This window comes from Pholis gunnellus (assembly GCF_910591455.1).
Source record: "Pholis gunnellus genome assembly, chromosome: 18".
Lineage (NCBI taxonomy): Eukaryota > Metazoa > Chordata > Actinopteri > Perciformes > Pholidae > Pholis > Pholis gunnellus.
This window is the reverse complement of record NC_136545.1, coordinates 14410003-14434370: the sequence shown is the minus strand read 5'-3', so window position 1 is coordinate 14434370 and position 24368 is coordinate 14410003. Positions and strand designations below refer to the sequence as shown.

Below are 24368 nucleotides of genomic sequence, written 5' to 3'. Positions count from 1 at the left end.
AACTCAAAGGTCTGATGCAGTACTGGAGTGTTGGGACAGTCCCAATATATTTCTGGTAGTATTTTGACATCTAGTGGATCAATTCAATACTGCATTCAGTTTGCAAGTTGTTGCAGCATTTTCTCCCAACTCCGTAGAGTACAGTGATCCAAATGTAGTTTTAAATGAAAATGTGGTTAGTTTCTAATTTTTTTGCCATAGTACAAAAATCATGAAAAAGAAATACTATTAGTTGTGTACATTTAATACTGATTGTGGTATTTTTGTCATTATGAAACATCAGCACCTTTAACATTAAAATTCTTTGTCAGCGTTTGCAAATCATACCAGAGTTTATAACAGTTTGAATCAAACTTTAAGGTTTTTGTTATGAAATCCTGTGATGCAGTGGCCACAAATGCACACCCAGAAAAGTCACGACCTGCCAAACTTTATTTATTCTTTAGATCAAAGCGAAGCACAGTATTAAAAACATTTCAACACTGTTATGACATCCACTCACTGTCTCAAGTGTCTGAAAAAAAAAAGATGCAATCAAGCACTTTTGGCTTAACATCATGCTCAGAATAACCATGAGTCAAACTAGTTTGTTTGGCCATGAAAAATAATTCTACTTTTTAAACGAGTTTACATTACTATCAAAAAGTTGAATCGATCATGCCAAAGCAGACATAGGTGAAAAGAAGATTCACAGAACTTCGAGTGTGTGACGTTCAATCAATCATTTGATTATGTGGTCAAGAAACTGTTTCGGTATGCAGCCTGTTATGCAGTGGAGCACCAGGTCCTCAGGCAGGACACAGGTGAGATCAGCCCAGGTAGAGGGAGGGAGGGAGGGAGGGAGGGAGGGAGGGGAGGAGAGTTTTTGAGGGTTCTTGGAAGTGGGGTTGGGAAAGAGTTCTTGTTTCAGAAACAGGGAAAGATGGGACTTGGGGAGGGCTGATTTCGAGGCTTTGTTTTCACTTCTTCTTGGGTTTGTCCTCCAGTGGTAGGCCAATATCCCTCCCCCGCAGTTTCAGCCCTGTTCATGACAGAAGATGAATAATAGTTACGTATTGCAACACCAGATTCTACGAGTATAGGCGTAGCCCTCTCGGAGCTGTCGCTAATGGGTTCAGCCCTGCGCACATGCACAGTCATGAAGATGTTTTTTGCGCCATTGTGCCCCGCACGGACCTCTGTCACGTACGGACTTGCGAAAAATAACGGCCAGGTGAACGCAGTTCTGGTGCTTCAGCTGGTGTAGATGGGAGCCAGAGGGGCCCGCAAGCGTAGACTGCTATACTCATAGAATAGGGAGTTACAATATGTAACTAACAGTCTATATTATAACAGGCTTCATCGTCTAAGAGCTGACCGCTTTTGAGTTGAGGGCAAAGCTGATGTAGTTTATAACCCACTGTGACACCAAGGTCTACAAGCACACAACCTTTTAAAAAAGGCAACGGCTCTTAAAGAGGGTGAAACATATATGATATAGAGCATATGTGTTTTACAACTGGCAATTGAGACATATCAATCATTATCAGTCCATTTCAGCGAAGAATATACTTACCGATTACTCTCTCTACCTTGCCCAGGACCTGGTTGTTGGGAATTGCTTTCCCACACTCGTAGTCTGCGATGACCTGAGGCTTCTCATTAATTTTCTGAGGAAAAGATTTACAATTGTGTTATAACACAAGCCTGCAAAACCATTCAAACACTTCCCGTTGCTGGATATCTATTTACGGGCTGCATTTGTTTACACTAGAGCAAAAAAAAAACAGACACCACAATGTTTTACAAATACTGACAAACGGCATCTGTTCAAGCAGTACTACCGGCTGCTACATTTTGCACGTCGATACGGGATGACTGTATACTCACAGTGGCCAGGTCTTTCTGGGTCAGACCTTTCTCCTGTCTGCCTTGCTGGATGTACTTCCCCACCTCCAGGGGAACCCTGTCGTGGTGCAGCTCCTCTGTCTCACGGTCCAGTTTGGATGTGTTCTTCGTCACAAGATGCTGTTTGTTTTGCCCTGCAGACCCTGTGTGACGAGAAGCAGATCAAAGAGATGTTGGGGCATCATCCGGGGCGGTAGACGTGCAACATAAGCATACTCACAGCACAAGCAGTTAGCTACCACTTGGAAAATGACACATTTGTACAGAAAGTATAAATTTACATTTTTTGGATGTCTCAACGTCGTGCCCGCGTCTCTGAGCAGCAGTGATTGCCTAGAGAAAAGATGGACATGTTCAAATCTTAAACTTCAAAACACACTCCAGATTCATTGACTGTAGATTGCATTATGACCGGACTTTATTCAGCTTTTGGCTTATCATTATAAATCATCTGTTAGTTAATAAGTAACGAATCTGCTTATCTGACGCATAAATTAAACAAAAGACAACACGGTCAGAGCTGCCTGAGCACAACAACGCCACCTTTACAACCAATAAGTCTGTTGCTAATCTTTCTGGTAACATTTATTACCCAGGACTAACACTAAACATATATTCATATCATAAAATTATGCTGATTTGTCTGTAACCTTTAAGGGCATTTACAGCATGATCGTAGGTGTTCAACTAACGTTAAGCTAACAATCATCACATGTATACGGGTTGTGCATGACGTCCTATCACACTTAAGAGCATACGTTTGTTCATTGAGTGGCGTTACTTATGAGTAGAGTAACGTTAGCCTAACTGACGTTAGCCAAGTGTATCTTCAGGTTAGTTGGCTAATGCTAGCTAGCCAGTTGCTATTTTGGTCACCGTCAAGTGTTAAAGCAAAGAGTAAACTTAGCTAACTTGTCTCCCTGACTTGTGTAACGTTAATACTTTCTGTGTGAGGTTTGGTTTACCGAAGAGACTCCAAGATAGCTTAATGATAATAATGTTTGGCTATCTAGCTAACATGTCCACTGTTGTTGTTACTAGCTAACGTTAAACTAACCCACGAAGCATGAGGGGTGTCGAGTTAACCCATACACCACGTGTAAACATTTATTTTTACAAATATACTACGCACTAGCAGTTTAATTTGGTGTTCACTATAACTTGAAAATCTTGTTAGGTTAGAGGATCCATAGTTAAGGGTGTGCTGCACAACAAAGTTAAAAACACAAAGTGTTCGTGCTAACCTGCTTGGATTTGGACTGGGCAGCAGTCGGCCCCTTCTTCCTCAGCACAGTCACGGTATCCCAGTCACTCTCTGCCATGTTTTCAGTGGTTCACTAGTTACTCAAAATATTTAATATAGATACAAAAATAAGTACAACTCGTGGTGTGTTCAAAATGATCCCTTTTTTTAAAGAAAGGTAGTGTTACAACGGGTAATGTGACGCTCCTTCCAGAACGATTACCCACGCGATCTGCCAAAGCTTTATTTACAACAGACAAACGAACAGTAACATAATAGTTTCAGCAGCGACCTCTGCTGGCGAAGACGCGGAACTACATCCGCATAACAGGTTTCCAGCCGTGACAGTGCAGATTGCCTCCAAAGTATTTTATTAGAAATTAGTATAGACTTTATTTTGAATAATGTATTGCTGACTTGCACCAACTGTATGGAATGTGTGTAATGTTTTTTCTATTCAGTTTAGGGAATTTCACTAACTTTACACAAAGGTAGCATGGAGATAAAACCAACACATTGATTAGATAAGATTATCCAGGATTTTATTAAAACATTTAGAGTGTTCAACTCATGCAGGGCATAGACAAATGTTAAGTTTTACACTACATGTATTGGAATGAGTGAAAATGTACCAACAAAAACATGCAAGTGCAAAGACTTTGGTCTTCAATCATCAATTTGGTGGAAGTGAGCTGTACAATATGTTGCACTGATTGCAACCTCGGTTGATCAACAGGCCACAGTCTAGCAGATCACCAGTTACACGACATCTCAGAGGCAGCGTCGCTGTTTCGTCTTGTGCGGATGGGGGACCAGCCAAACTCTGACTGGGCGTCGTCAGCCTGGTGGAGACGTCCTAAGCGGTAGCCATGTTTGGAACTCTGCTTCCCTGCCCATGCGCGAGGCTTGGGATTCATCTGAAAAGAGATGAAGCAGAAATTAAGTTTCTCACATAGATGATGATTCAGCAGTCTACAAAACAATGTAAACTATTTATGTACTATGCTCTGCTTTGCTTTGCTAGTACGCGTCCTTGTACGGGTCATTCTCATCCGAGATTCAATCTCATGTGGCTACTCAAACATTTAATACAACTTTCTGAAATAAAAGTGTTCCCACAAACAATGCTGTATTACCAGCCAGGCAAAGTGGGCAACTGCTATCTATTGTTTATGTGGCAATTGCTTTTATGGTAATTTGATTAAATGTCAAAGTTTGTTTGATAATATACACAACTGAATCACTATCACTGAAATGGCAAGGACCCAAAAGTGGCTACTGTATTTTTATGTATATCCTTAAATTTGTGTTTAAGACCCATTTTTATTATTATTATGGCATGAATATTCACGGTGCTGTTTAAACAAAATACAGTTGTTCTTTGCACATTACCCAAATGCCATCACAAACTCTATTTTACCATCAGTTTCTCACCTGAACAAAAACAGCCGTGTTCATGTGAAGAGTCTCCACTCGCTCCGACAAGTGATTCAACCATTCGAGATGGTCAGCGATGGACTGGGTAAGATCGCCGGTGCTCTGTTTTTAGAAGAAATGAATGTCAAAATAGAAGAGAGCTCAAGGAAAATGAGATCAGATAGGGATTTACTGCAGACTTACCCCAGACAAGTTGTCCTTCAGTTCGACAGCGCCAAGGCGAACATGCTCCAGTTTGTCAATCTGCTCTTTCAGCCGGTCGTCGAGCTCCTGCATCATCATCAGGCCTTCATTGGACCTGACGCCACCCTTGGTCGCCATCCTGGGTCACAGGAACACACCTGTTATTTAAGTATGTATTGAAACAAACTGGCTTATGAGGCCTGTTAGAATTAAAATGAGAAATTAAATGTCTTTTTAAAACAAAGTCCTGATACCTGTTAAAGGTTTCTTCACTGACTTTTAGGTGCAACCACCAGAGGGAGACACCGCTTTGACTCCACGTACACTTTCTTTACAGATGTCCTACAGGGAACCCTTCTGTACTGCAGTGCAACAACCCCGCTGCTGTCTTTTCAGACACATTTTATAATCATCACCAGTATCTGAACCATGTCACCGATCATGAGAAATACAGCAAATTGTGTTTTTGCCAGGATCTCAATATCACTTGCAACTGGATGAGAACATAAACAGTAAAAATCTGTATTCAATGTTCAACTTCTAAACACACACACACACACACACCGTGTTTTCATGACTTTTGGGGACATTACATTGACTTGCATTCATTTCCAGGAGAATTACCCTAACAGCCAGCCTAACCATTACCTTAAAACAAGTCTTCCTCCTAAAATGTAACATATGACGTTATGAGGACGTGCTATTGTCACCATGAAAGAGTCAGCTCCCTACAAAATGACCGTGTAATCAGACTCTATGTCCCCACAAGACGGGTAAAACACGCCAACGCACTTTCAGCTTGAATCTGATTTAGAGAGACATTGCAGACTAGGCAAATAATAATTTAGGCAAACATTAAAGAAAGCTTTTCTGAATTACGGTTAATTGTGGTAAACGTCAGATGTGTCATAATAAAGCCTACGACCAACTTTCATCCCCACTAGAAGCAAAGCACTGGGTCACGTTTAGGCCCTCGCGATGCTTTTTTAGTTAACATTGTAACAAAAACAGAACATCAACATCAAATATCCAGAGAGCCTCGTGAACAAGGTCGCCAAAAGCCCAAACGGTGAATTCGAATGCTTAACGTTTTCAATAAGTATGCGCGTGCAACACGACACGGGACACCATCTCTGCCATGGCGGGGTCTACAAAAAAAAAAGTTGAAAAAGTTACCTTATGTAGCTATCTGCAGTAGAAACACAAAATGCTCGGAGGTAAAAAAGCCGTGTTTGTTGGGAGGTGACGTACGAGACTTCCTCACTCCGCGAGACCACCACGCAGCTGCAGACGGAAGACTCTCTTCGTCCAGACAAGTCTCTTTGTCCTGCAAACATCCAAAGAATTTGACACTTCTGACGTCACAAACCCATTTTTTTTTTACAGGTGCGTTATTATTGTGGGTCACTGTTATTAACGAAATCGTGACCAAACATTGGAGAATTATCGCGTCGAGGTAAAAAATAAACTTAACTTTATTATATAAGGATTCTGGTAGTGCTGGATTCATTCTTAAATAATGTGTTGTATTGTTATGCTGACATTTAAGAGTGGTTTCTACATTAATAGTGCATTCCCAACCCACTTACAATGGTATCGTCCATCCCACATTACAGCTCATTAGTGTACAGGACTTATTTAAAACAACGATTTTACACCCCTTCTCTCATCTGGGTGATTTTTAGAGGCCTGAAGATGTAACCAGCCTTCATTTCATAAATAAGCATAATTCAACAACTGTTCCCTGCATGGGTTACAGTAGTGTGTAGAGAACAGACGAAGAAACAAGACAGTTGTTCCAGTTAGGTTTTATGGCAAATGTGTCCACGCAAACTAAATGTTTATTAAAACATATTTCAAATGCTCGTTGAAGGTGAGGTCCACTTAAGGTGTAACTACTGGTGGTGCTCCGGTGGCTTGAGGAAAAGCTGATCTGAACACTTCTGCTCGATATGCTAAAACCACAACACATGAACACTTAGCCTAAAATCATTTCCTCCAAAATCTCTGCTTCCACAAGAATTTGATGCATGGTTTTAATATGACAAAGTGAGAATACAGAATCAACAGTACATTTAAGAAATCACAACTGCTTTATTTCTTTTCTTTCAATAAGCTCTTTTTTTTTCTTCTTTTTCGTTTTAAACAAGGGAGAGTAATGACCAAATATCTGAAAGGATAAAGATCCGGTAGGATAAATAGAATGCTGGATCAGCTGTAGAAAGCACTGGTCCTTTGACAAAATGAAATATGCATCTTAGAAGTACACACACACAAAAAAAAAAAAAAAGGAAGTCAGGGCAACATTTTGGTGCGGGTACAGTGATGAGAAGCATCAGGATCTTTTGCGGTAAAGGATGAGAGGCAAAAACACTCCAAGCCCGATAAACCTAACAAGTGAAAGCAGTCCATTCTGAGAACACAGTGACCTTTTCAACGTTAAATCCTTTATAGTGCCACAATATCTAAAATGAAATGTGGGTTTAAGCCTCCCCTCGCTGAAGAGGCGCGACCGTACAGTAAAATATGCATATACATATATACCAGTGAAACACTGTCAAAGATAAATCGCAACATTTTGTAGTGTCATGGAGCGTAATGGTAAGCAGTAACATTGAACCAGTTTTGACATTGGCATTGAGAGTTTCAAAATGAAAAAAAAAAAGTAATGATTCCAACAGCTTCACATTTTTCAAATAGAACAAACACTTTAAAAAAGTCCTTCGTAGTCCTCTGGAACTGCAGCGCTCACAAATAAAGCTTAGGCAAATTGTATGTTAATTCAACAAGCGATGCTAAACGCCCTCATTTGTGATCCATTAGCTTCTAACAGAGAAAAAGGTTATTTGGACCCTGATTGTGATTATAGTTTAGGCTGCATTTATTGCTAGTGCCAACTCAAGAGACCAGATGCTGAATAATCAAATGGTGCTGAATCCGTTCCTCCACAGGTCTCCACAGTACTGTTAAACGGAATTAAGAGAAATGTCTTTTAAGAGCCTTTAAAGAAGAAGACTGAGGGATGTAAAAACCATCACTTACATCACATGTTCATTAACAGATTTGATTCATTACAACCCAAACACAGCAAGAAGAAAGCAAACATTTCAATCAGATATTTTAAGGGGGGGGGGGGGGGGGGGTCCTCCCTCCCCCCCTCCCCGCCCACACAAAAACTTCACAATGCGCCCCCCGCTCCCCCCCCCAAACAAATGTGTTGCCAGCTTGGTTGAGCAACATCCACAGTCGATGGCAGCGCTATGAATGCTGAGTTCAGGTACAGTCCTTGTGAAAGGTCGCTCTGTTCTAAAAAAAAGGGGTGTCGTCGCAAAGTTGACCCACGTTCAGCACGTCACATGCTGCATCAATGCCGGTGAAGTTTCATGGAAGCAACATGATTTTGGTAAAAATGTCCACCTTTCAATTTACATACAGAAGAGAGCGAGCAGAAGACTGTAAAAGGAAAGCACTGAGTTTCAGCACAGTTCGTGGGCGGGGTTAAGTACCCCAGAAGACGCATTTCTAGGGCGATGCACTTGACGTTTTGCCATGTTGACATGCAATCTCCTCAAATTGGAGGATTTCTTTTTTTTTCTGGGTTAATAAAATAAGTCCTTTACCAATAGCAGGAATGGGTGATGATTCTTTTATAATTACCAGCAAAAATGACAATGAAAAATGACAAAAAAGTGCCCCACTGCATTTTAAATTTGTTTAAAAAGTGTTGACAGACTTTAGCTTCTCATAGTTGTATCAAGAGTCTGCCCGGTCTTAAACAGCTACAGTCCATAAAGAGGGAGTAAATACAGTTTGGCAAAATGGTATGAAAAATGAACCGTCTGTCTTGAGTTGGCCATATTCCTTCCTCCACCTTGGAGAGAAACACAAAAAAAAACAAAAAAAAAAACAGAAATATCTTTTCTCTTTTACCAATCTCTTAAAAGTGACTAATAATAAATTAAAGAGGACCTTGAAGAGATCTGTTTAAAAGACTGTGTCTATGTATATATTTATATATATATTTATATATCTCTATACGTGGTGTGAAATAATAGTGTCCAGTTCTGATAGTTCAAGAGGGGTATTTCATCATGATGTCTGCATGTAGGCCCCTTGCCATGGAGCCTTGGGATCAGGTGGGTGTTGGTAGGCTCAGACATTGGTCAAGGGGCTCGGCTGAGTGGTGTTGAGGATTTTAAGGTCCATTGTTACGCCTTGGCCTCCTCTACTTGCACCGCCTGTGGTTTGATGGCTCCAGAGCGTGCTGGTTTGGCTTGCCCCGTGGGGGGGAGGGGCTCCTGGAGCTTGCTGGTCTTTCCCTCACCCACCGCCTTGCGCACTTCTCGCATGGTTTTATTCTGCACAAAGAAGAGGCAGCGTTACAGAGACCTACAGCAGCACATGGAAGACAACACATGTATGCACCAACACTGATAGCCCGAGGCTGATGTTAAATATTTAAACAGGGACAATTTTATCCGTCTGCATTGTTTCGGTCAATATCAGCAGTTACTTTAACAATTTATGCTTTGTCTGGAACAACAGTGTTATGTTTATTATACTGGGTTAATATAATATATTTGGGTTGTACAGTGTCATGAGGCGGGAAACATTCTCAGCTATCCATCTATCAGCCTTAGACTATCCAATAATGTGTGAACATTTATTCATATTTGATTATATACACAGGAATACAAGTTATCACTGCTACCACATGGATTAAGAATGCTGCAATGAATATTCTAGATAACTGAAATATTAATAGTACAGTTAATGCTATAAACACATCAATATTATTATTATTATTAACAGTATAGAATCACACTATGCCAGATCAGACTTACAGCACTACACATGTATCCTATAAAGACCTGTCAGATACAGCATGTTAACTATGAATCTAAAGTCAAAGGCACACTGACAACATACACAACACAAGTAATGCAAATAGAGAAAAAGAAAATGGATGAAATCAAATTACCTATATTTATAGTGGGTGGCTCACCTTCATGCCATCCTCTGGCCCTTTAAGAGGGGCCTCGGGGACCGAGGGAGGGGTGGAGTGGGAAAGGTCACGGCCAGGATTGGGGTAAGGGGGGGGGCGGATGTGGACAGGTTTGTTGACCTGCATGACTGGTCTCTGAATGGGGTTGGGGAAAGGGCCAGTGGGGGGGGGACGCATGTGCATCACCATGTTGCCCTGAGCAGTTGAGACCTATTGGGCCCGGGACAGGAGGAGGAGGGGGGTGGGGGGAATAAATGAAAACACAAATAATTAGCATTCCAGAATTTAATTTCGTTGGAAAAAAAATCTCAGAATTGAAATCAGCCGCAGGTGCGTTTCTTCAAACGCATCTCATCAGTGCGTTAGTGTATTCCAACTGTAAATGATGTCAGGTGAAGAAAATGTGGATGCGTTTAATCAATCGTGTTATTCAATTTTAATTCTTAAAAGCAATCTTTTTGAGATGCAGGATGTACACAAACACACATTTAAAAAATATAAATAAATACCTGCTGAGCGTAATGTGTTGGTAACATGCCTCCAGGACCAGAGGGCTTCCCACTGGGGCTGGCAGACCCAGGCCTGAGGAGGAGAGGAAGAAAGTTAAAGTGTTACACCTTTGTGATACACCACCTCTCAATTGTTGACAGAGCAAAGCTTCATGTCTGTTTAAGACAGATTTCTTCTATTATAAGTCATTTCCACTCACCTGTAGGACCCTCCGGGCATGCCTTGGGAATGATTGGGCTTATCAGAATACTGAAAGCCTTTCATTTCCATCTGTGAGCCCTGAGAATATGGCAATGAGAAAGACATATTGTCACATAAACAATTATAGACGTTTTATAGATAAGAGTTATGCAGTATTTTATTTGTCTACATGTTTTTGAGGGATAAAATGGAGTTTGACGTCCATGTTTGCACTAATCCCTGAACAGAGCAGTTTTTGGGGTTGAGCGTCATAAGATCAGTAAGTCCCACCTCTCGGCTGCCGGTCATGACCGCAGCCTGGGAACCAGGTGGCAGCATTCGGCGTGGGCCCCCAACTGACAGGTTCTGTCCCTGCTGCAGCTGGATCGACTGTGGCAGGATGAGATGCTGCTGAGCTGAGCCGTAGCGCAGCTGAGAGCCAGGTAGTGGCATGGCCACCTAGTGAAAACAAGGATTGTAATGTAAACGTTGTCCAATGATGGTCTGATCATGCCATGAAGGCTTATACGTGGGGGAGCTAACAGGAACATTATTTAGCAGCATCAAGGGGAATATTATCTTCAGCAATCCACTAACCTGGATGAGCTGAGAGTCCATTAGCTGGGAGGAGCCCATACCGGGCCCTTGGTTCATCTGGCTGTCGTAGACTAGCTGCTGGCTGCCATTCATGGGCTGGTAGTGGGAGCCTGACTGCGTCTTGACCATGTCTGAGGGCTGCATGCCGGGGAAAGGCGAGTAGGGCCCCTTGAGAGGGGCTCCACCCGACAGCACCATGGGGCTGGGCTGTGACAGGTTGGGGTGCATGTAAACCTGGGACCTGAAAGGACCGAGACACAGCAGGGCAGCAGTATGAGGAAAACGATAAAACTACATGGATAATGTGACTAAAGTGAAGCTAATTAACGGGACCAGTGGAAATTCCTTGATAGATCGAGGTGGCAGTACCTGAAGGGGGGAATGGAGGAGAACATATCTTGGGACTGAGAGACGGGCAGACCTCCCCGAAGCCCCAACTGAGCCTGGGCCTGAAGAGACGTGTGCAAAGAGATCGGAATCTGCTGGGCGGCCGCCGCCTGAATGGATGAACAAAACTAACATGATGACAATTCTGCTAAAACACAAACAAAGCACAAGTTGTCTGTGTGGGTGTGTATGTGTGTGTGCGTCTATCTCGCTACCTGTTGGTAGGTCTGCTGCTGGGTCATGGTGGGAGGTACGAGGCGGGGCTGGCTGGGAAAAACATGACCATCCAGATACAACGGGGGAATATGATTACCTACGGAAAAAAAAAAGGGAAAAACAACAAGCTTTCAGTTTAGTTCCACTCAAAAGATTAAGCCCTCATCAAATAGAGAAAATGAAATGCAGCTTTACCTTGCATGGACATGGAAGGTGCCACTGACGCCACAGGCATTGGAGGCATTGAAACACCTCCAAAAGAGCTGTAGCTGACACCGCTGGAGGAGCCAATGCTGCAGGGCGGCTGACCACCGGAGACAACTCCGCCAGGAGAGCCCTGCTCGGGGAGGGACTGGGAGTTCTCCCACGCTTTGCGGGCCGATTCCATCTGAAGAAAAAGAAACATTTATGGTTGATGTGACATGTTTGAATAACACAGTCAGTTTTGCCTTAATGGATTGTAAATCAAATACCTTGAGAGTGAGGTCAGCACTGGGGAAGGAGAGGGGGTTGAGGTTAATGCCAGGCTGCAGGTGGTTGGAACGCAGCATGGGGATACTCTGATTGAGAACAGTCTGTTTAAAAACAAACACAAGTTTAGGATTAATCAGTTGCGAGCATTGTATTGACAATTCCTGTGACTATTGTCGCATCATTAACGCATTTGGATTACCACTAGTTATTTTAAAACACCACATAAGTACAGATATACTCTCACATTGGTAGTAAGTACGTCCTGAAGCTTGTTGACAGGATTGGACACGGGAACTGCGGTGGAGCCCGGTTGAAGGCTGAAATCAGAGTCTTTGGCACTGACGCCAAACTCAATAGGAGGCACAGGCAGCACGGTGTCCACGTGGAGGTCCACACCATTGACCGGCGTTATCGGGCCACCTTCCAGCCGATCGACACCTTCGGACCCCTTGCGGTGCTTTAGGGAGCGTTCATTTCCGATGGGCCCTGGCTTGTGCTGTTCTTTATTCTGCTCTGGGCCGGCATCAGAGTCCTGGCCAAGAAGAAGACAAGGCAGCGATTGGTTGACGTTTCTCAATGTTGTAGCCAACTTGTTATTTGTTAATAATAAAACAAAACCAGGATTCAGAGAATATATGCAGTATAAGTTCCAGTGAGCAACTGCATTGTACTACCTCAGAGTTGGGCTCGCTCCCAGTGTAAGACACCTGTTTAGTCCACGAGTCTCCCCCTGAAGACTGTACTGAAAGAGCTAAAGAAAAAGACAAATGAACGCCATTAGTGAAGAATGCAATCAATCCGTCTCTTTTCACACAATTTCCATTCACAAAAAAAAGCCTTGAACCATCTATGAAATTGATAAATAGAGAGCTACAAAGCTATATTCTGCTGTGTGTTACAATAAAACAAAGATGCTCTAAAATAATGTTACTGCTTAATAGCATTGACAAAAGCATCAAAAACAAAGCGTTGTCACAGAGTTGGGTCTGTCTACTACCTGAACTGTTGGTCTCCCAGATTTCAGTTCCCAGGTTGTTGGAAGACAGCGCGTCCTCGGGTTGTTCGAGGCTCATGCTTCCCTGCTTTTTTGCAAAGCGTGGTGGTATCTTGGAAGCAATGGTCCTGTTCTTCACTGGAACCTGACACAGGCAACAACGATAATAAAAAGCTTCAGTAACTACACACTTTGTGTTTATCCCTGGCATGACTACAGAGCATATGTTAACTTACAGCAGATCCCTGCTCCTTCCTCCTCCTGTCGTCCTCCTGTGGGCGTCTTTGCTTTTTGGACAAGGCATCCTGGTATCCATCTGGATTTGAAACTGGTCCCCCTGAGTCCCCATCAACTACAAAACAGGCATGTGGTCAATGCAAAAATGATCTGCAGATAGGTAGGAACTGCAGATGTGAACAGTATGCAACGTGCATCATCATCAGATTGTTTTTTAGCTGAAAATAGATCAGCATCCATCCTAGAAATATAGAAATGTAGCAGCAACAATTCTCCAGGGACTTTTAAAATGTATATGGGCAACAGTTCACCTTCAGAATTGTTCATTTCATTTCTATCAACACGGAGAACACAAAAAGAAAAAAACTCACTTGGGTAGCTGCTGAGCTCATACTGGGAAAGATTTTCCGTCATGTCCGTCTTGATAGATCCTTGCTTCAGTTCCTTGTCCATTTTCTTCCCTGAGGGTTCATTGGGCTCCCGCTCCTCTGGTTGCTCTATGCTGTAGACTGAGCCACACTCCTCCGGGCTTCTGCTGGAAAAACAGGAAAGGGAGAGACAAAGGGGTTTTAACTGGGGATTCTGACATAAAAAAATGAACAATAACCTAATAACATCTGAGAAACTTGTGGTCAAATAAGTCTCATTTTGGAACTTAAAAACAAATATCTAAAACATATATTTCAGTTAGCAAATTAAGCTCAGCAAAGGCTACAGGGGCAGCTGGAGCAACAAGAAAAAGAATCAGGATGACTTGAATTTCAGGCTCAATGATGTAGAGAAAGATTATTATTTCAACATTAAGTTTTGTTCTATGATTCACCACACCTTTTACAAGAAGTCCCTCCATTCTGCCAACTATCACTCCTGTTGGAAGAGGGCGGATTATCAGGCGTACGTGACATCTTGCTCACTTCCAGCAGTGACGGCTCTCCTTTCCTGTTCTGCCGTTCCACCAACGGTCTCTGGCTGGAGAAGCTCCTCTTGCAAAGTTCCCTCTTCTCGCCAGAGCCTGGCTCCCCGTGGCCAGAGTCTGAGGGAATATCACCGTGTCCTTGTTTAGCCGGGCCTCCGCCTCCACCTCGCTTCTCTCTCCAGTCAAAGTCGCTGTTCTCTGATCCGGTCTCCCATTCCTCTGCCTGACCGTGCTGGCTTGGGCGTCCACTAGAGTAGTGGCCGCTGGGCCAGTTCTCCTCCCCGCTGCCTTTGGGGCGAGCAGGCCAGGGGTTTGCAAACTCTCCATTGATGTACTCGTCGCTCGTCCACTGGTTTGAGCCAGGCTGAGGATCTTGTTGTAGACGACGGAAGCGTGGAGGCTTGTCCTGACGGGGTGGACGCCGCCTTCTTATCATCTGCCTGTCAGGGTTGTCGTTGTCGAAGTAGTACTCTCCTTCACGGTCCTCTGTGCCGTTTTCCACGAAGGAGCCGGTGAATTTAGGCGGGTAGTTGAGAGCCTCGCGTTCAACAGGGGGTCTGCGGGTGTAAGTAGTCTCAGCTCCGGGACCATAACCATTTTCTTGCATGGAGCCACCAGTGCTACTAAACTGGGGCCCACGGCCCCTCCATGTAGAAATGTCCCTGGGTCCTCCAAAGCCTCGACTGTAACTTCCAGTGGTGTTCAGTCTGGGAGGCAGCATGCGACCTCCGAAACCCCTGCTGGCCTTGGTCTTTTCTCTAGAATCTTGGGCCGCCTGGTCATCTGTGTACACCTTGTTGGATCTCCAGGAGTCTCTATCAGCCTTACGGACTTCTCCAGACTCTGTGTAACCTTCTCCATTTTCAGATCCCTTCTCGCGGCGCCTCTTGGGCAGTTCCTCATACTCTGAGGTTTCGCTTAAGGTCTCACTGACATTGCGCCTGCGGGGCTTGCCCCTCTGGAACTCCTCCACCGTGACAAGGTCCCTAGTTGCTCTGCCTCTGCCTGTCCGCTGAGGGCCACTAATGCTGTTGTTGTTGTTGTAAGCCCCCCTGAGATTGTCTCCAACTCGGCCACCACGGGTTCCACCTCTTGAGCTAAATTCCCTAAATCCTCCTCGACTGCGGCCTCTCCCTGTTCCCCTGACTGCACCAAAGGCTTGTTCTTCATCAATGAAGATCCAGTTGTTGCGCCGTGGTGCTTGAGGCTCCCGAATTTCCTGGCTTTCTCTCGGTGACTGGTTCTTGCCACTGTCCCATGTGCTCTCTTTGGGAGAGTCATCGCTGTGGGTGCTCAGAGGCCTGTCTGTTTTGGTGGGAGCTGGTGACTGTCGCTGCCTCTCTTCGGGCTGCTTCTCAACAACAGGTGATGCTGAACGCCTGTTGCTGGCAGGCTGGTTATCTCTCTTCAAGTCGTAAACGTTAGTAAGGACTTCTTTCTCCAAGCGGTAGGGTACGGGCTTCTCCTCGGGCTCAGGTTTAGGCTTCTCATTCTCTTTATCTTCGACTTTGAGAGCCTTGAGTACTGGTTTCTTGATGGGCCCAGTTCTGCGAGACAAGGTGCGCCCAGTGCTCTCAGATGGCTGGCCAACACTACTACTGGAACTGGAACTGGGCTCGGACCACTGGCTTTGGACATTGTTGAGTCCTCCATCTGGTTTCTGGCCTCCATCTCTTTTCCAGTTGTCCAAGTTCTCATCGTGAGATTCACCGCCATCTTTCTGCTGCTTGTCTCTCGAGTCTTGTTTTGGGTAATCACTATCGGCATGACCCAAGGAGTGGTTCTGAGCAGTGGTCAGCAAGCCTTGGTCATGGTGTTGGTGTTCTCTGTCTGGGCCTCGGCTCTGGTAAGCATGATGGGGGATATCATCTCGGGGGTGGCTCAAGCACTCATTGGCCCTCTCTTCATAGGAGTCCTGTTGGGTGCAGGCCACATCACTTCTGTGGAAGAAAAAAAGAGACAAAAGAAGATGAAGAATGACAAAAACAGACAGAGGCCAATGTCAGTAAGCAGGGTTTTACATGGGAATGTTTTGTGAGGCCAGTTCCAATGAAAGAATGCCTTAATCTAAGGACTGCAAAATTCAACGGCTCTAATATTTAAAACACAATAACTGACCTGTCATCTGGCTGGCCACTGTCCGAGCTTTCATGCGGTCTCTGGTAAGGTGGAGTGAAGCTGCGCATGGGGTAGCCATCTTGGTTCCACATGGGGTACGGCTCAGTGGAAGGGGTTCTCCTCTCCTGGTGCAGGTTGGAATGGCATCCCTCATCGGAACCAGGGCTGTTCAGGTGGTCTGGATGCATCATGGGTTTCATCATTCCTGCTGAAAATAAATCGGTGTTTGAAGTTCATAGCCTCATGATTAACAAAAACCCTGAGGAAAGTGTGATTACAGACGTGAAAGTATGCGTTATTGCTCACCTGAAGAGTGGACAGCACTGGGGTAGTAGTCCACAGGAGTTCGTCCTTGGGTCATACGGGGATCCATGAAAGGCGGCATCATCATCCAGCGGGGATCGAACCCGAGAACATGTGGGGGATAGTAGCCCCGCTGGCTGTGGCTTGAGCCGGACGGGGCAGTGTGACCTGACTGCTGCCAGTGCTGCATCTTGTATACTTGTTCCTGTAGAATGCATGCAACAAATACACTTCTAAGAGATTGTGCACAACGAATATATGGGTTAGAAGGTGCATCAGCCGGTGCTGACCTGCTGTTGATGGTGCTGTGGCTGGGGCTGCTTTTGAAAGCGGGGCGGGATAGGTTTGGAGGGATGACGTCCACTGTAGTCTCCTGGGGGGGAGGAGGGCTCCTGGCCTTCATCCTCATTGGCACGGTAGTTAGAGAAAGCGGGTTCATCGCGGTAACTATGGCCGGGAGAGCTGTCTTGGGGACACTCACTTCCTTCTGTAAAAAACATTTGATCACAGAACATGCTTAGAAAATGCCATGATGATCTGCGATAAGTAGGCACATGTACACATCTACAAGCTGGTTTTTACCTTTTGTGCTGTACTGCCAGTTCTCATTGTGGCCTTTACTCTCTTCCCTGTCTGGGGACAGTGGAACCTCTTTGCCCTCTCCCTCTTTCTGGCCCTCCTCTGTTCTTGATGTCGGCCTTTCAGTCTTCCCAAACTTCTCATCCAGCTTTTTGAGTTTTTCAGCACAGGCAGCCAGCCGCTCCTCGCGGGCACACCTCTCCTCCTCCTCCCGGCGTCTGCGAGCTCGCTCAACAGCCTCCAGCAGCTCAGGTGACACATACTTTGCTCTGGCTGGAGCCTGAGACTGGCGCTGATGATCATCTTGGTCCGCCAGTGGCTCACCTTGATTTTTCTGCTGGGCCTAGAGACGGTACAAAGGCAGTTCAAGGGAGAGGTATATATTAGAGAATATAAAAAATATCTAGATTTAAAGATACCCTAAATTACATTGTCTGCCAAGTCCATCCACTCGCATTGACAAAAAGAAAATATCAAATAAGTACCTCCAACGTGCAACTGTACTCGTTTAGTTTAGGGAACTTAAGGGCCAAAAAAACAGAAACATAATCTGTATTTCTATTATGTCTGTCACGTTGTTTTCAGTTGCCAAACAAGAGGCACGGCAAGTGAAAAGTAGTCAGACACTCTATGGTTACTGCAAGGTCATCGCTCCAAATTCACAATGACAGTCTCACTGCTATTCATATGCTCTGCAGTGTTGCAGTCACAGAGGGATTAAAGAACAAGATGTGTTATAACTGTGGATAACATCATAATAAGTTAACATTAGAGTCATCTCAGAGGAGGATGAGAGTGGAAAAACACAACAGTTTGTTGTTACCAGGGTGTCCGTAGAGAGATGTCTGCTGTTGGTCTTCCTGGGCTGCTCGTGATGGTGATGTTGGAAGGAATAGCTCTCCTCAGTGCCCTCCTGAGGGTAAGGCACCTCACCTGAATTTAGGGAGGACTGGCACTCACGCTGGTTCTCTCTCTCCCATTCAGTCCTAAAAAAATAACATCAAAATTTAACCCGGAGCCCTTTAAATTATGTAAAAAAAAAAATAACACAAGAGTTTAATCTTATTTAGAGCATCACTGGGCCATCGGGAAAAATCTCACCACATCCTGCGTTTATCACCGGTGGGGTCATCTTCGTCATCACTGAACTTAAGCTTCTCACTGTAGTCAACTTCCTCATGGAGTCCTAGAGAAACAAAGTAACAGTCAGCGGCAGGAATGTAGGATGAGATATAGAGCATTGGGAACAGGCGTTGGTATCCTATCTGCATGCTCTCAGCTGGGAAACAGGAAAAACTATGTGGGAGTTCCTGTCTGTAAACAGAGCTCCATTACAGCCAGTGATTGTGATTATCATCTTACTTTTCTATTAACTTTTCAACTTTTGATTTGGCCTCCTATAGGAGGGGGGTGAAGGCGGTTAACACGAGTCTTAAAAATACTGACCTGCCCACCCATCCTCACAGTCATTGTCGAGCTCATCCAGATCTTTCAGGTCGTCTGGGTTGATGATGGCTGGACGTTGCGGTCTGTCTCCAGGCCTGCGGATGGGCTGAGAAGAGGGTCGAGGTGGAGCACGAACAAAGCGGTTCTCTCTTCTAACATCGCCACTGCAATCAGAGGTGGTAGAAAGACAAATTAGCCCAATCTCAGAACCCATTGGCTTTCGGTCTGACGACAGATGAGACTGGAGTAAGAGTGAAGAGATGACGTCTACGATCGGTGTGTTTCACAAGTAGACAGTTTATTAATCTAAATCATTGTCACAAGACAGCCGAGGACTTCCAAGATTGCATACCTGCCAATGCGCTTTGCCTCTTTTGCTCTCCAGACTGTCAAACTACCTAATTAATGGATGAATGCTCTCACATTGTGAATGTACTTACTTGACAACTTCAGGTTTGGTGTAGCCCTGTCTAAAGGTGGGTTTGCTCTCAAATCGGGCTGGAGCTGCTACAGTGGCAGGAACGTGGTCGGTACCTGGGGCTTCACGCGTGTCTTTAGAGCACATCTGAAAACAGCAGGACACAATGTGTTCATACTAGAAAAACAACAAGCCGTCAAAAGGATTTGTGTTGTTTCTGGCTATCTCACATAGTACTTACAAATGCAGGCAACATGTCATGGTAGACAGCAGTCGAAGTGTGGTGAAGCTGATACTGCAGAGCAGTAGGGATGGTTGTTCTGCGGAGAGGCTGGGCGGGTCGCAGTGACGGCTCCTTGGGGTCGAGGACTGGGGACTGAGCCGTCGCTACACTAGAGGAGGTTGTGCCGGTGGCAGAAGGGGGGTGAGATGAGGCGGGAGGGCTGCCATTCTCAACCAGGGCAGTGAGCTTCACCTCAGGTTCAGCTGGCAAGCCGAGGGTCAGGGACGAGGGCTGAAGGTTCCTGCCACCACCTTCCCTCCAGCTCGTCACATCTTAAAGTGGGGAGAGTTCAAATGTCAGAAACACTGGAACAGCTAATCCAGAGCATCTTAAATGGGCCAATTTAATAATTTGCTTTTTCAGCAAAGATCCTGTTATCTATGAGATGGCCAGACCATTTCTGAGTGAAGACTTACTCTGGGGGCGGAGGCTTGGTCCGGGCCCATACGACGGATCGAAGCCGCTTCTTTCCTTGCCAGCCCTGTCCTGTTCTCCAGCTGCCTTCAGCGTGGGAAATTCCTCGTGAGAGAAGGGCTGAAGTCGGTTTAAGGCCCTTGAACCTGATGTTGTCGATGAAAGAAGTTGCATTAAGAAAAACATTTTGTCTGCCTTGCGCAAACAGAAGAGTAGTGGCAAAGGCGTGTGGGGGGGGGGGGGGGGGGACACCATATGGACATTAGCACGTCTCTTGATTTTAAAACACACCTCACTCTCAATTACAGATACATCTGAGATGACTCACCATCTTGCTCTACTGCCTTTCCATTTAGCTGGGCCCATTGCTTTGGTCCACCTGTGTTTGCGTTCTGTGGAAATGAAAAGGTATTTTAAGTCCTAATTTCCTCGTTTTCTTAAAAATATATTTAATTTGTATTAAGGAGCGCTTCTCTAAAATCTAATTATAGACAGAAGTTAATCCTGATGATTTATAAATATCACATGTTGTACATGACCACAGCAACACATACACACCTCCTGGTTGGCTACCGGTGAGGGCTTCTGAAGATTGGAGACAGATTTCTGTAAAGCCAGCTGTGGCTGCAACTCCGGCAGCTGTGGAATTGATGCAATAGAACTACAAGAAAAACAAGTTTTGTTAAAATGTGTCTAAGCGGGCTACAGGTACAATGACTTGATAAAAAGGTAAGAGCAACTATCTCTAATCATAAGAATTTTACAAAACTCAAAGCTTTATTGAAATTTTTCCCTGACGTTGCCTTCTGAGAAGGATAAACGTGTATTAAGTCGATACTGGTCTGTTAGAATGCACCATTCCATTGCACCCAGTGTAGTTAACTTGTTTTCTTTCATTGATCCACAGCCTACATCTTTATGACCAAAAACCACAAAAGCTATATTTGCCAACGTATCATAAATTAAGCTATAAAATAATGACTTGTAGCAAAGTAGGTTTCCCTGAACTTTGATGTAATGCTTAGATAAGTGGGTAGTTTAGAGAGAGTTTAAACCATTCTACCCTCACCTCTTTTGATCGGGTTGTTCCTGCTTGTTCGCCCATCCTGTACCGTCCTTCGGCACAATAATCACGTTGGGGTCGTTTCCTTTGTTTTCGGACTTCAAGCTCGGCAGGTGAGCAGGTGGGGGCATGCGCCGGGCTGCGGCCACTTTGCCAAGACTCTGCAAGCCATGTCGCGGAACTACTGGGAGAGAAAACACGGGTAGATAAAGCAAGGGGAATGAGATTTACAATGGGACTGACACACGGTAACAAGAGATGCAAAGAAAGTAATCAAGTATTGAGAAGAGACAATAAATGATCAAACGTACCTGCGTTTTTCTGATTTTCTATTGATTTTCCCTTGTACTTGTCAAATAGGCTAAGTGAGGAATACTTGCTTTTCCCATCCTTGGACTTGGTTATTTGCCCCAAACGATCGGACATTGCGATGTAATGTCATCGAGTATGGAAATTTTTCTTTGCGCCTCTTTCCAGTGCTTTCTGATTCTACAAAGACGGGAGGAAAAGAAATGTCCTTAAGTACAGACCTCACTGTGAGAAAAAAAACATTCAACCTTCGAGGTGGGGGATGTGTTCATCTTCAGGGCTCCGGACTGCGACTAGTTATTTCCATCACTGAATAATACCACGCTGTGGCAAAACAAGGGTGGGACCAGATCATGTGCTACCAGTGGAAAAGTTAGTCTGGAGCCCTGATCTACCTGACTGTGTGAGGATGGGTAGTATCTACATTATGTCAATAGTGAATTCATGCTCGAGTACGAAAAGACACCATATTTTAGAAGAAAAAAATCATTTTCAGGAGCTGCAAAAAGCAGCAAATTATAATTGAGGCATTGAATTTTTTTGTTTTGTCTTTTGGTTACAAAAAAAAAATGGAAATGTAAACATAGGATTTATAATTTCAAAGTTCTATATATTAATAAAATAAATCCACTTTGCATAAAATAAATCTCAGGTCCCCCTCCATTGGCATTGCACAGCACACATTGGGACGCTGTCCATAAATGCACATTTGATTTTAAATGGGAAACAGTGATTTATTCCATGTCGACATAGACTGCTTTGAAACTTTATTTCACAGTTCTTGCTTATTTCATATCTTGGCCTGAGGGCAGAGACACAAACAAGTCAACAACTCTGAGTTTCTGTGATCAAAACCAATGCTGCATACATGCTGCTCTCTATATGCCAATAGCAATGTTACGCAGGTTTGAATGAGACAAAATCACTGTGTTCAAACCAGACACCAATCAATCTGAGCATTTTTAATGTATGATATAACAGCTCAGGTGTGTGGAGTATCCAGAGAAAAAGGGAACATTGTTTCCATCGCTTCTGGGTATTTCCAAAAAATATTTGTTCTATGCTTTGATCACCACAAAATGAAGTCTGTCACATTAACCATCTGTTTGGCTTGATGCCACTAGTAGTAAAGGGGAAATGTTTTTAAGCCTTTTGAGAGAAAAATCTGTTTAAATGTGTGTCGGAAAGCTTTGGATTGTGGCACATATGTTTAAGTTAGAACCAAGCACTCAACGCACTAGTTTAAGCTAAAACACTAATGTGCTTATCCAGAGTTCACGTCTGACAAAATCCTGAAGTTACATACTTGAATAACAAGAAATTGTTCACTCAAACACTCCTTGTTACCACACAGAAATATGCTGACATACTACTGTAACCTCTAATGGCACTAACGACAGATGTAAACAAAAACATGTAGATAAACAGTTATGCAAGACACTGTAAATACTAAATTGAAATATAACGGCAATTAATTCATTGGGTTTACCAGTTGAGCTGATGTGGCTGCAAAAATAAACTATAGCAATAGCAGTAAAACAAGATCCACCAACGTGTTATACACAGGAAAGCAGAATTTTTTTTTTTTTTATCATAAATAAAATGGTTTTGACCAAGACAACGTTAAGTTGCGCTAACATTTCGAGGTGATTGCTTAATACAAGCACCAACACGATATAGATGGAGACACACGGCTTTCATAATGTAGGCTAAATGCTCGTGTTTCTTTGTTTATATAGATTAAAGCAATAAAAGCCCCCAGATGTTGTTTTGAATATTTTGTACAAACGCCTATGCTAATAATGATGGTCGTTTCAGCCGAATACCAGACAACCCGTAACGTAACTTAGGTTATCGAAGGCCGCTGCGTTGAAGCTCCGCATAGGCGTTTTTACCGGGATTTACTAGGAAAAACATCGGTCCATCAAGTTCGATTTAGCGGAGTATTAAAACAGATAATACCATTCCGTTATATTTTCATTTTAGATAAACCCTAACATTTCTTTAAGGACCACCAAAATTGCAAACCTAGCGTTAGGTGACATTTGGTTAGCTAACGTTATGACAGCTAACATTAGAAATGCATTGAGGCCGTTTGCATTTTAACGGCTATTTGAATCAGACAATCAATATAAAACGAAACAAGCACGACATATGACTTTACAAGCTTTAAGTATAACATGCTTTTGGACGGCAGCAAAAATAACGTTTGACCTCCTTAACGTTAGCTGTCGTTACCTCAATGGAAGCTAATGCTAATTCCAGCACATTACACACCAGCCAGTTCGCTGCACAACAACAAAAACAACTGACGTTGTTAATATAAAATCAAAAAAGAGGCCTAGTCTATTTAGCAGGTAATTAAGTCAAAACGAATATTAACGATAACTTACGTTGAATTGAAACGTAACAACACAAACGTCAAAAAGGACCGTAAGTGGTGTTGCTAGCCATCACTAGTCAGATATGCTAGCTGGTGACTGAAGTCAGTGGCTATGTAAACATGGCCAACAGTGGCTGTGCTTCTGGGGAGCTGTTTATCATACCGTATTTATTTATTTTACCACGTATTAGACTGTGCACATACGGATGCATTTGGTCGTTTTCTGTATATACAAGCTAGCACGTATATATCACAACACACAGCCACTTGTTCTTATTTAACATTAGCTAGCTTCGCCAGTCAAAAACTAGCGAAACAGCGATGCCGTTTAACTTCCAGTCTAAGCTAGTGTTTCAAAAACAACCTTGGTAGGCCGGGAGTTTTCACAGCATTCACATTTGTGCATTGCAATATTAAAAACACTGTTTTTTAAAGGGAAATGTCTGTAAAAACACACAGACCAATGTTAACATTTTCAACCGTTCGTTTTTTTTTTTTTACAGAACGGTCTCACGACAGCGATGGTAATGTAGGGCACGGCGATTAAAAATGGCTGCTGCCCAGAACAAAGCAACAATAAAACTGGGCAGCGGAGAAAGACAAGCAAAATTGGGATATTTTCACAGAACCACCTGCCTCCATAACTCACCAACTCAACGGCTTAATGTATCTTCTGATCAGTGACGGTGATATATTTCCACAAAATGTTGTCTATTCAAAGGATGGATGGAGATTGAAAAGCCCAATCTTCATAGGTTGAACCGATTTCAGCGGTGTTGCTGGGGT

General features: G+C 43.8%; 3 protein-coding genes across 11 annotated transcripts; all 3 read right to left on the bottom strand.

The window, feature by feature from the left end:
- Positions 1–414: 414 nt before the first annotated feature.
- Positions 415–3361, bottom strand: edf1 (endothelial differentiation-related factor 1). Its single transcript, XM_079178586.1, has 5 exons — positions 3132–3361; positions 2169–2220; positions 1870–2030; positions 1556–1649; positions 415–1021 (listed from the first exon to the last, which is right to left on the bottom strand). The coding sequence occupies exons 1-5, from the start codon at positions 3207–3209 to the stop codon at positions 960–962; spliced, it is 447 nt and encodes a 148-aa protein (XP_079034712.1). The 5' UTR covers positions 3210–3361; the 3' UTR covers positions 415–959.
- A 309-nt stretch (positions 3362–3670) lies between these two features.
- Positions 3671–6067, bottom strand: LOC306710392 (uncharacterized protein). 3 transcript variants are annotated; one of them, XM_079178892.1, is made up of 5 exons: positions 5927–6067; positions 5005–5138; positions 4751–4889; positions 4565–4669; positions 3671–4047 (listed from the first exon to the last, which is right to left on the bottom strand). In XM_079178892.1, the coding sequence occupies exons 3-5, from the start codon at positions 4886–4888 to the stop codon at positions 3883–3885; spliced, it is 408 nt and encodes a 135-aa protein (XP_079035018.1). In that variant the 5' UTR covers position 4889; positions 5005–5138; positions 5927–6067; the 3' UTR covers positions 3671–3882. The 3 variants fall into 3 exon arrangements, with proteins under 3 accessions (XP_079035018.1, XP_079035017.1, XP_079035016.1); XM_079178891.1 differs by lacking the exon at positions 5005–5138 and having other exon boundaries at positions 4751–4908; positions 5927–6022; XM_079178890.1 differs by lacking the exon at positions 5005–5138 and having other exon boundaries at positions 5927–6022.
- A 1876-nt stretch (positions 6068–7943) lies between these two features.
- prrc2b (proline-rich coiled-coil 2B) lies at positions 7944–24368 on the bottom strand. Of its 7 annotated transcripts, none has more exons than XM_079178748.1 (31): positions 24232–24368; positions 21202–21379; positions 20897–21074; positions 20386–20488; positions 20156–20219; positions 19830–19973; positions 19372–19685; positions 19153–19277; positions 18713–18876; positions 18368–18452; positions 18090–18252; positions 17270–17609; positions 16978–17174; positions 16691–16892; positions 16385–16592; positions 14179–16206; positions 13722–13885; positions 13350–13465; positions 13117–13258; positions 12794–12870; positions 12364–12651; positions 12119–12220; positions 11841–12033; positions 11645–11742; positions 11412–11557; positions 11043–11283; positions 10737–10904; positions 10465–10544; positions 10265–10337; positions 9756–9965; positions 7944–9108 (listed from the first exon to the last, which is right to left on the bottom strand). In XM_079178748.1, exons 2-31 carry the CDS (start codon positions 21314–21316, stop codon positions 8959–8961), a joined length of 6678 nt encoding a protein of 2225 aa, XP_079034874.1. In that variant the 5' UTR covers positions 21317–21379; positions 24232–24368; the 3' UTR covers positions 7944–8958. The 7 variants fall into 7 exon arrangements, with proteins under 7 accessions (XP_079034874.1, XP_079034876.1, XP_079034878.1 ...); XM_079178750.1 differs by having other exon boundaries at positions 11412–11539; XM_079178752.1 differs by having other exon boundaries at positions 11412–11539; positions 13722–13882.

Coding starts and splice junctions, on each gene's coding strand:
- edf1 (XM_079178586.1), bottom strand. CDS start 3,209: ATGGCAGAGAGTGACTGGGATACCGTGACTGTGCTGAGGAAGAAGGGG. Junction 2,031..2,168: donor CGTTGAGACATCCAAAAAAT/GTAAATTTATAC, acceptor CTCGTCACACAG/GGTCTGCAGGGCAAAACAAA. Junction 1,650..1,869: donor CCCAGAAAGACCTGGCCACT/GTGAGTATACAG, acceptor TCTTTTCCTCAG/AAAATTAATGAGAAGCCTCA.
- prrc2b (XM_079178748.1), bottom strand. CDS start 21,316: ATGTCCGATCGTTTGGGGCAAATAACCAAGTCCAAGGATGGGAAAAGC. Junction 19,974..20,155: donor AAAGGCAGTAGAGCAAGATG/GTGAGTCATCTC, acceptor CGACAACATCAG/GTTCAAGGGCCTTAAACCGA. Junction 12,221..12,363: donor AGGACGTACTTACTACCAAT/GTGAGAGTATAT, acceptor GTTTTTAAACAG/ACTGTTCTCAATCAGAGTAT.
- LOC306710392 (XM_079178892.1), bottom strand. CDS start 4,888: ATGGCGACCAAGGGTGGCGTCAGGTCCAATGAAGGCCTGATGATGATG. Junction 4,670..4,750: donor TGAAGGACAACTTGTCTGGG/GTAAGTCTGCAG, acceptor TTCTAAAAACAG/AGCACCGGCGATCTTACCCA. Junction 4,048..4,564: donor ACACGGCTGTTTTTGTTCAG/GTGAGAAACTGA, acceptor ATCTCTTTTCAG/ATGAATCCCAAGCCTCGCGC.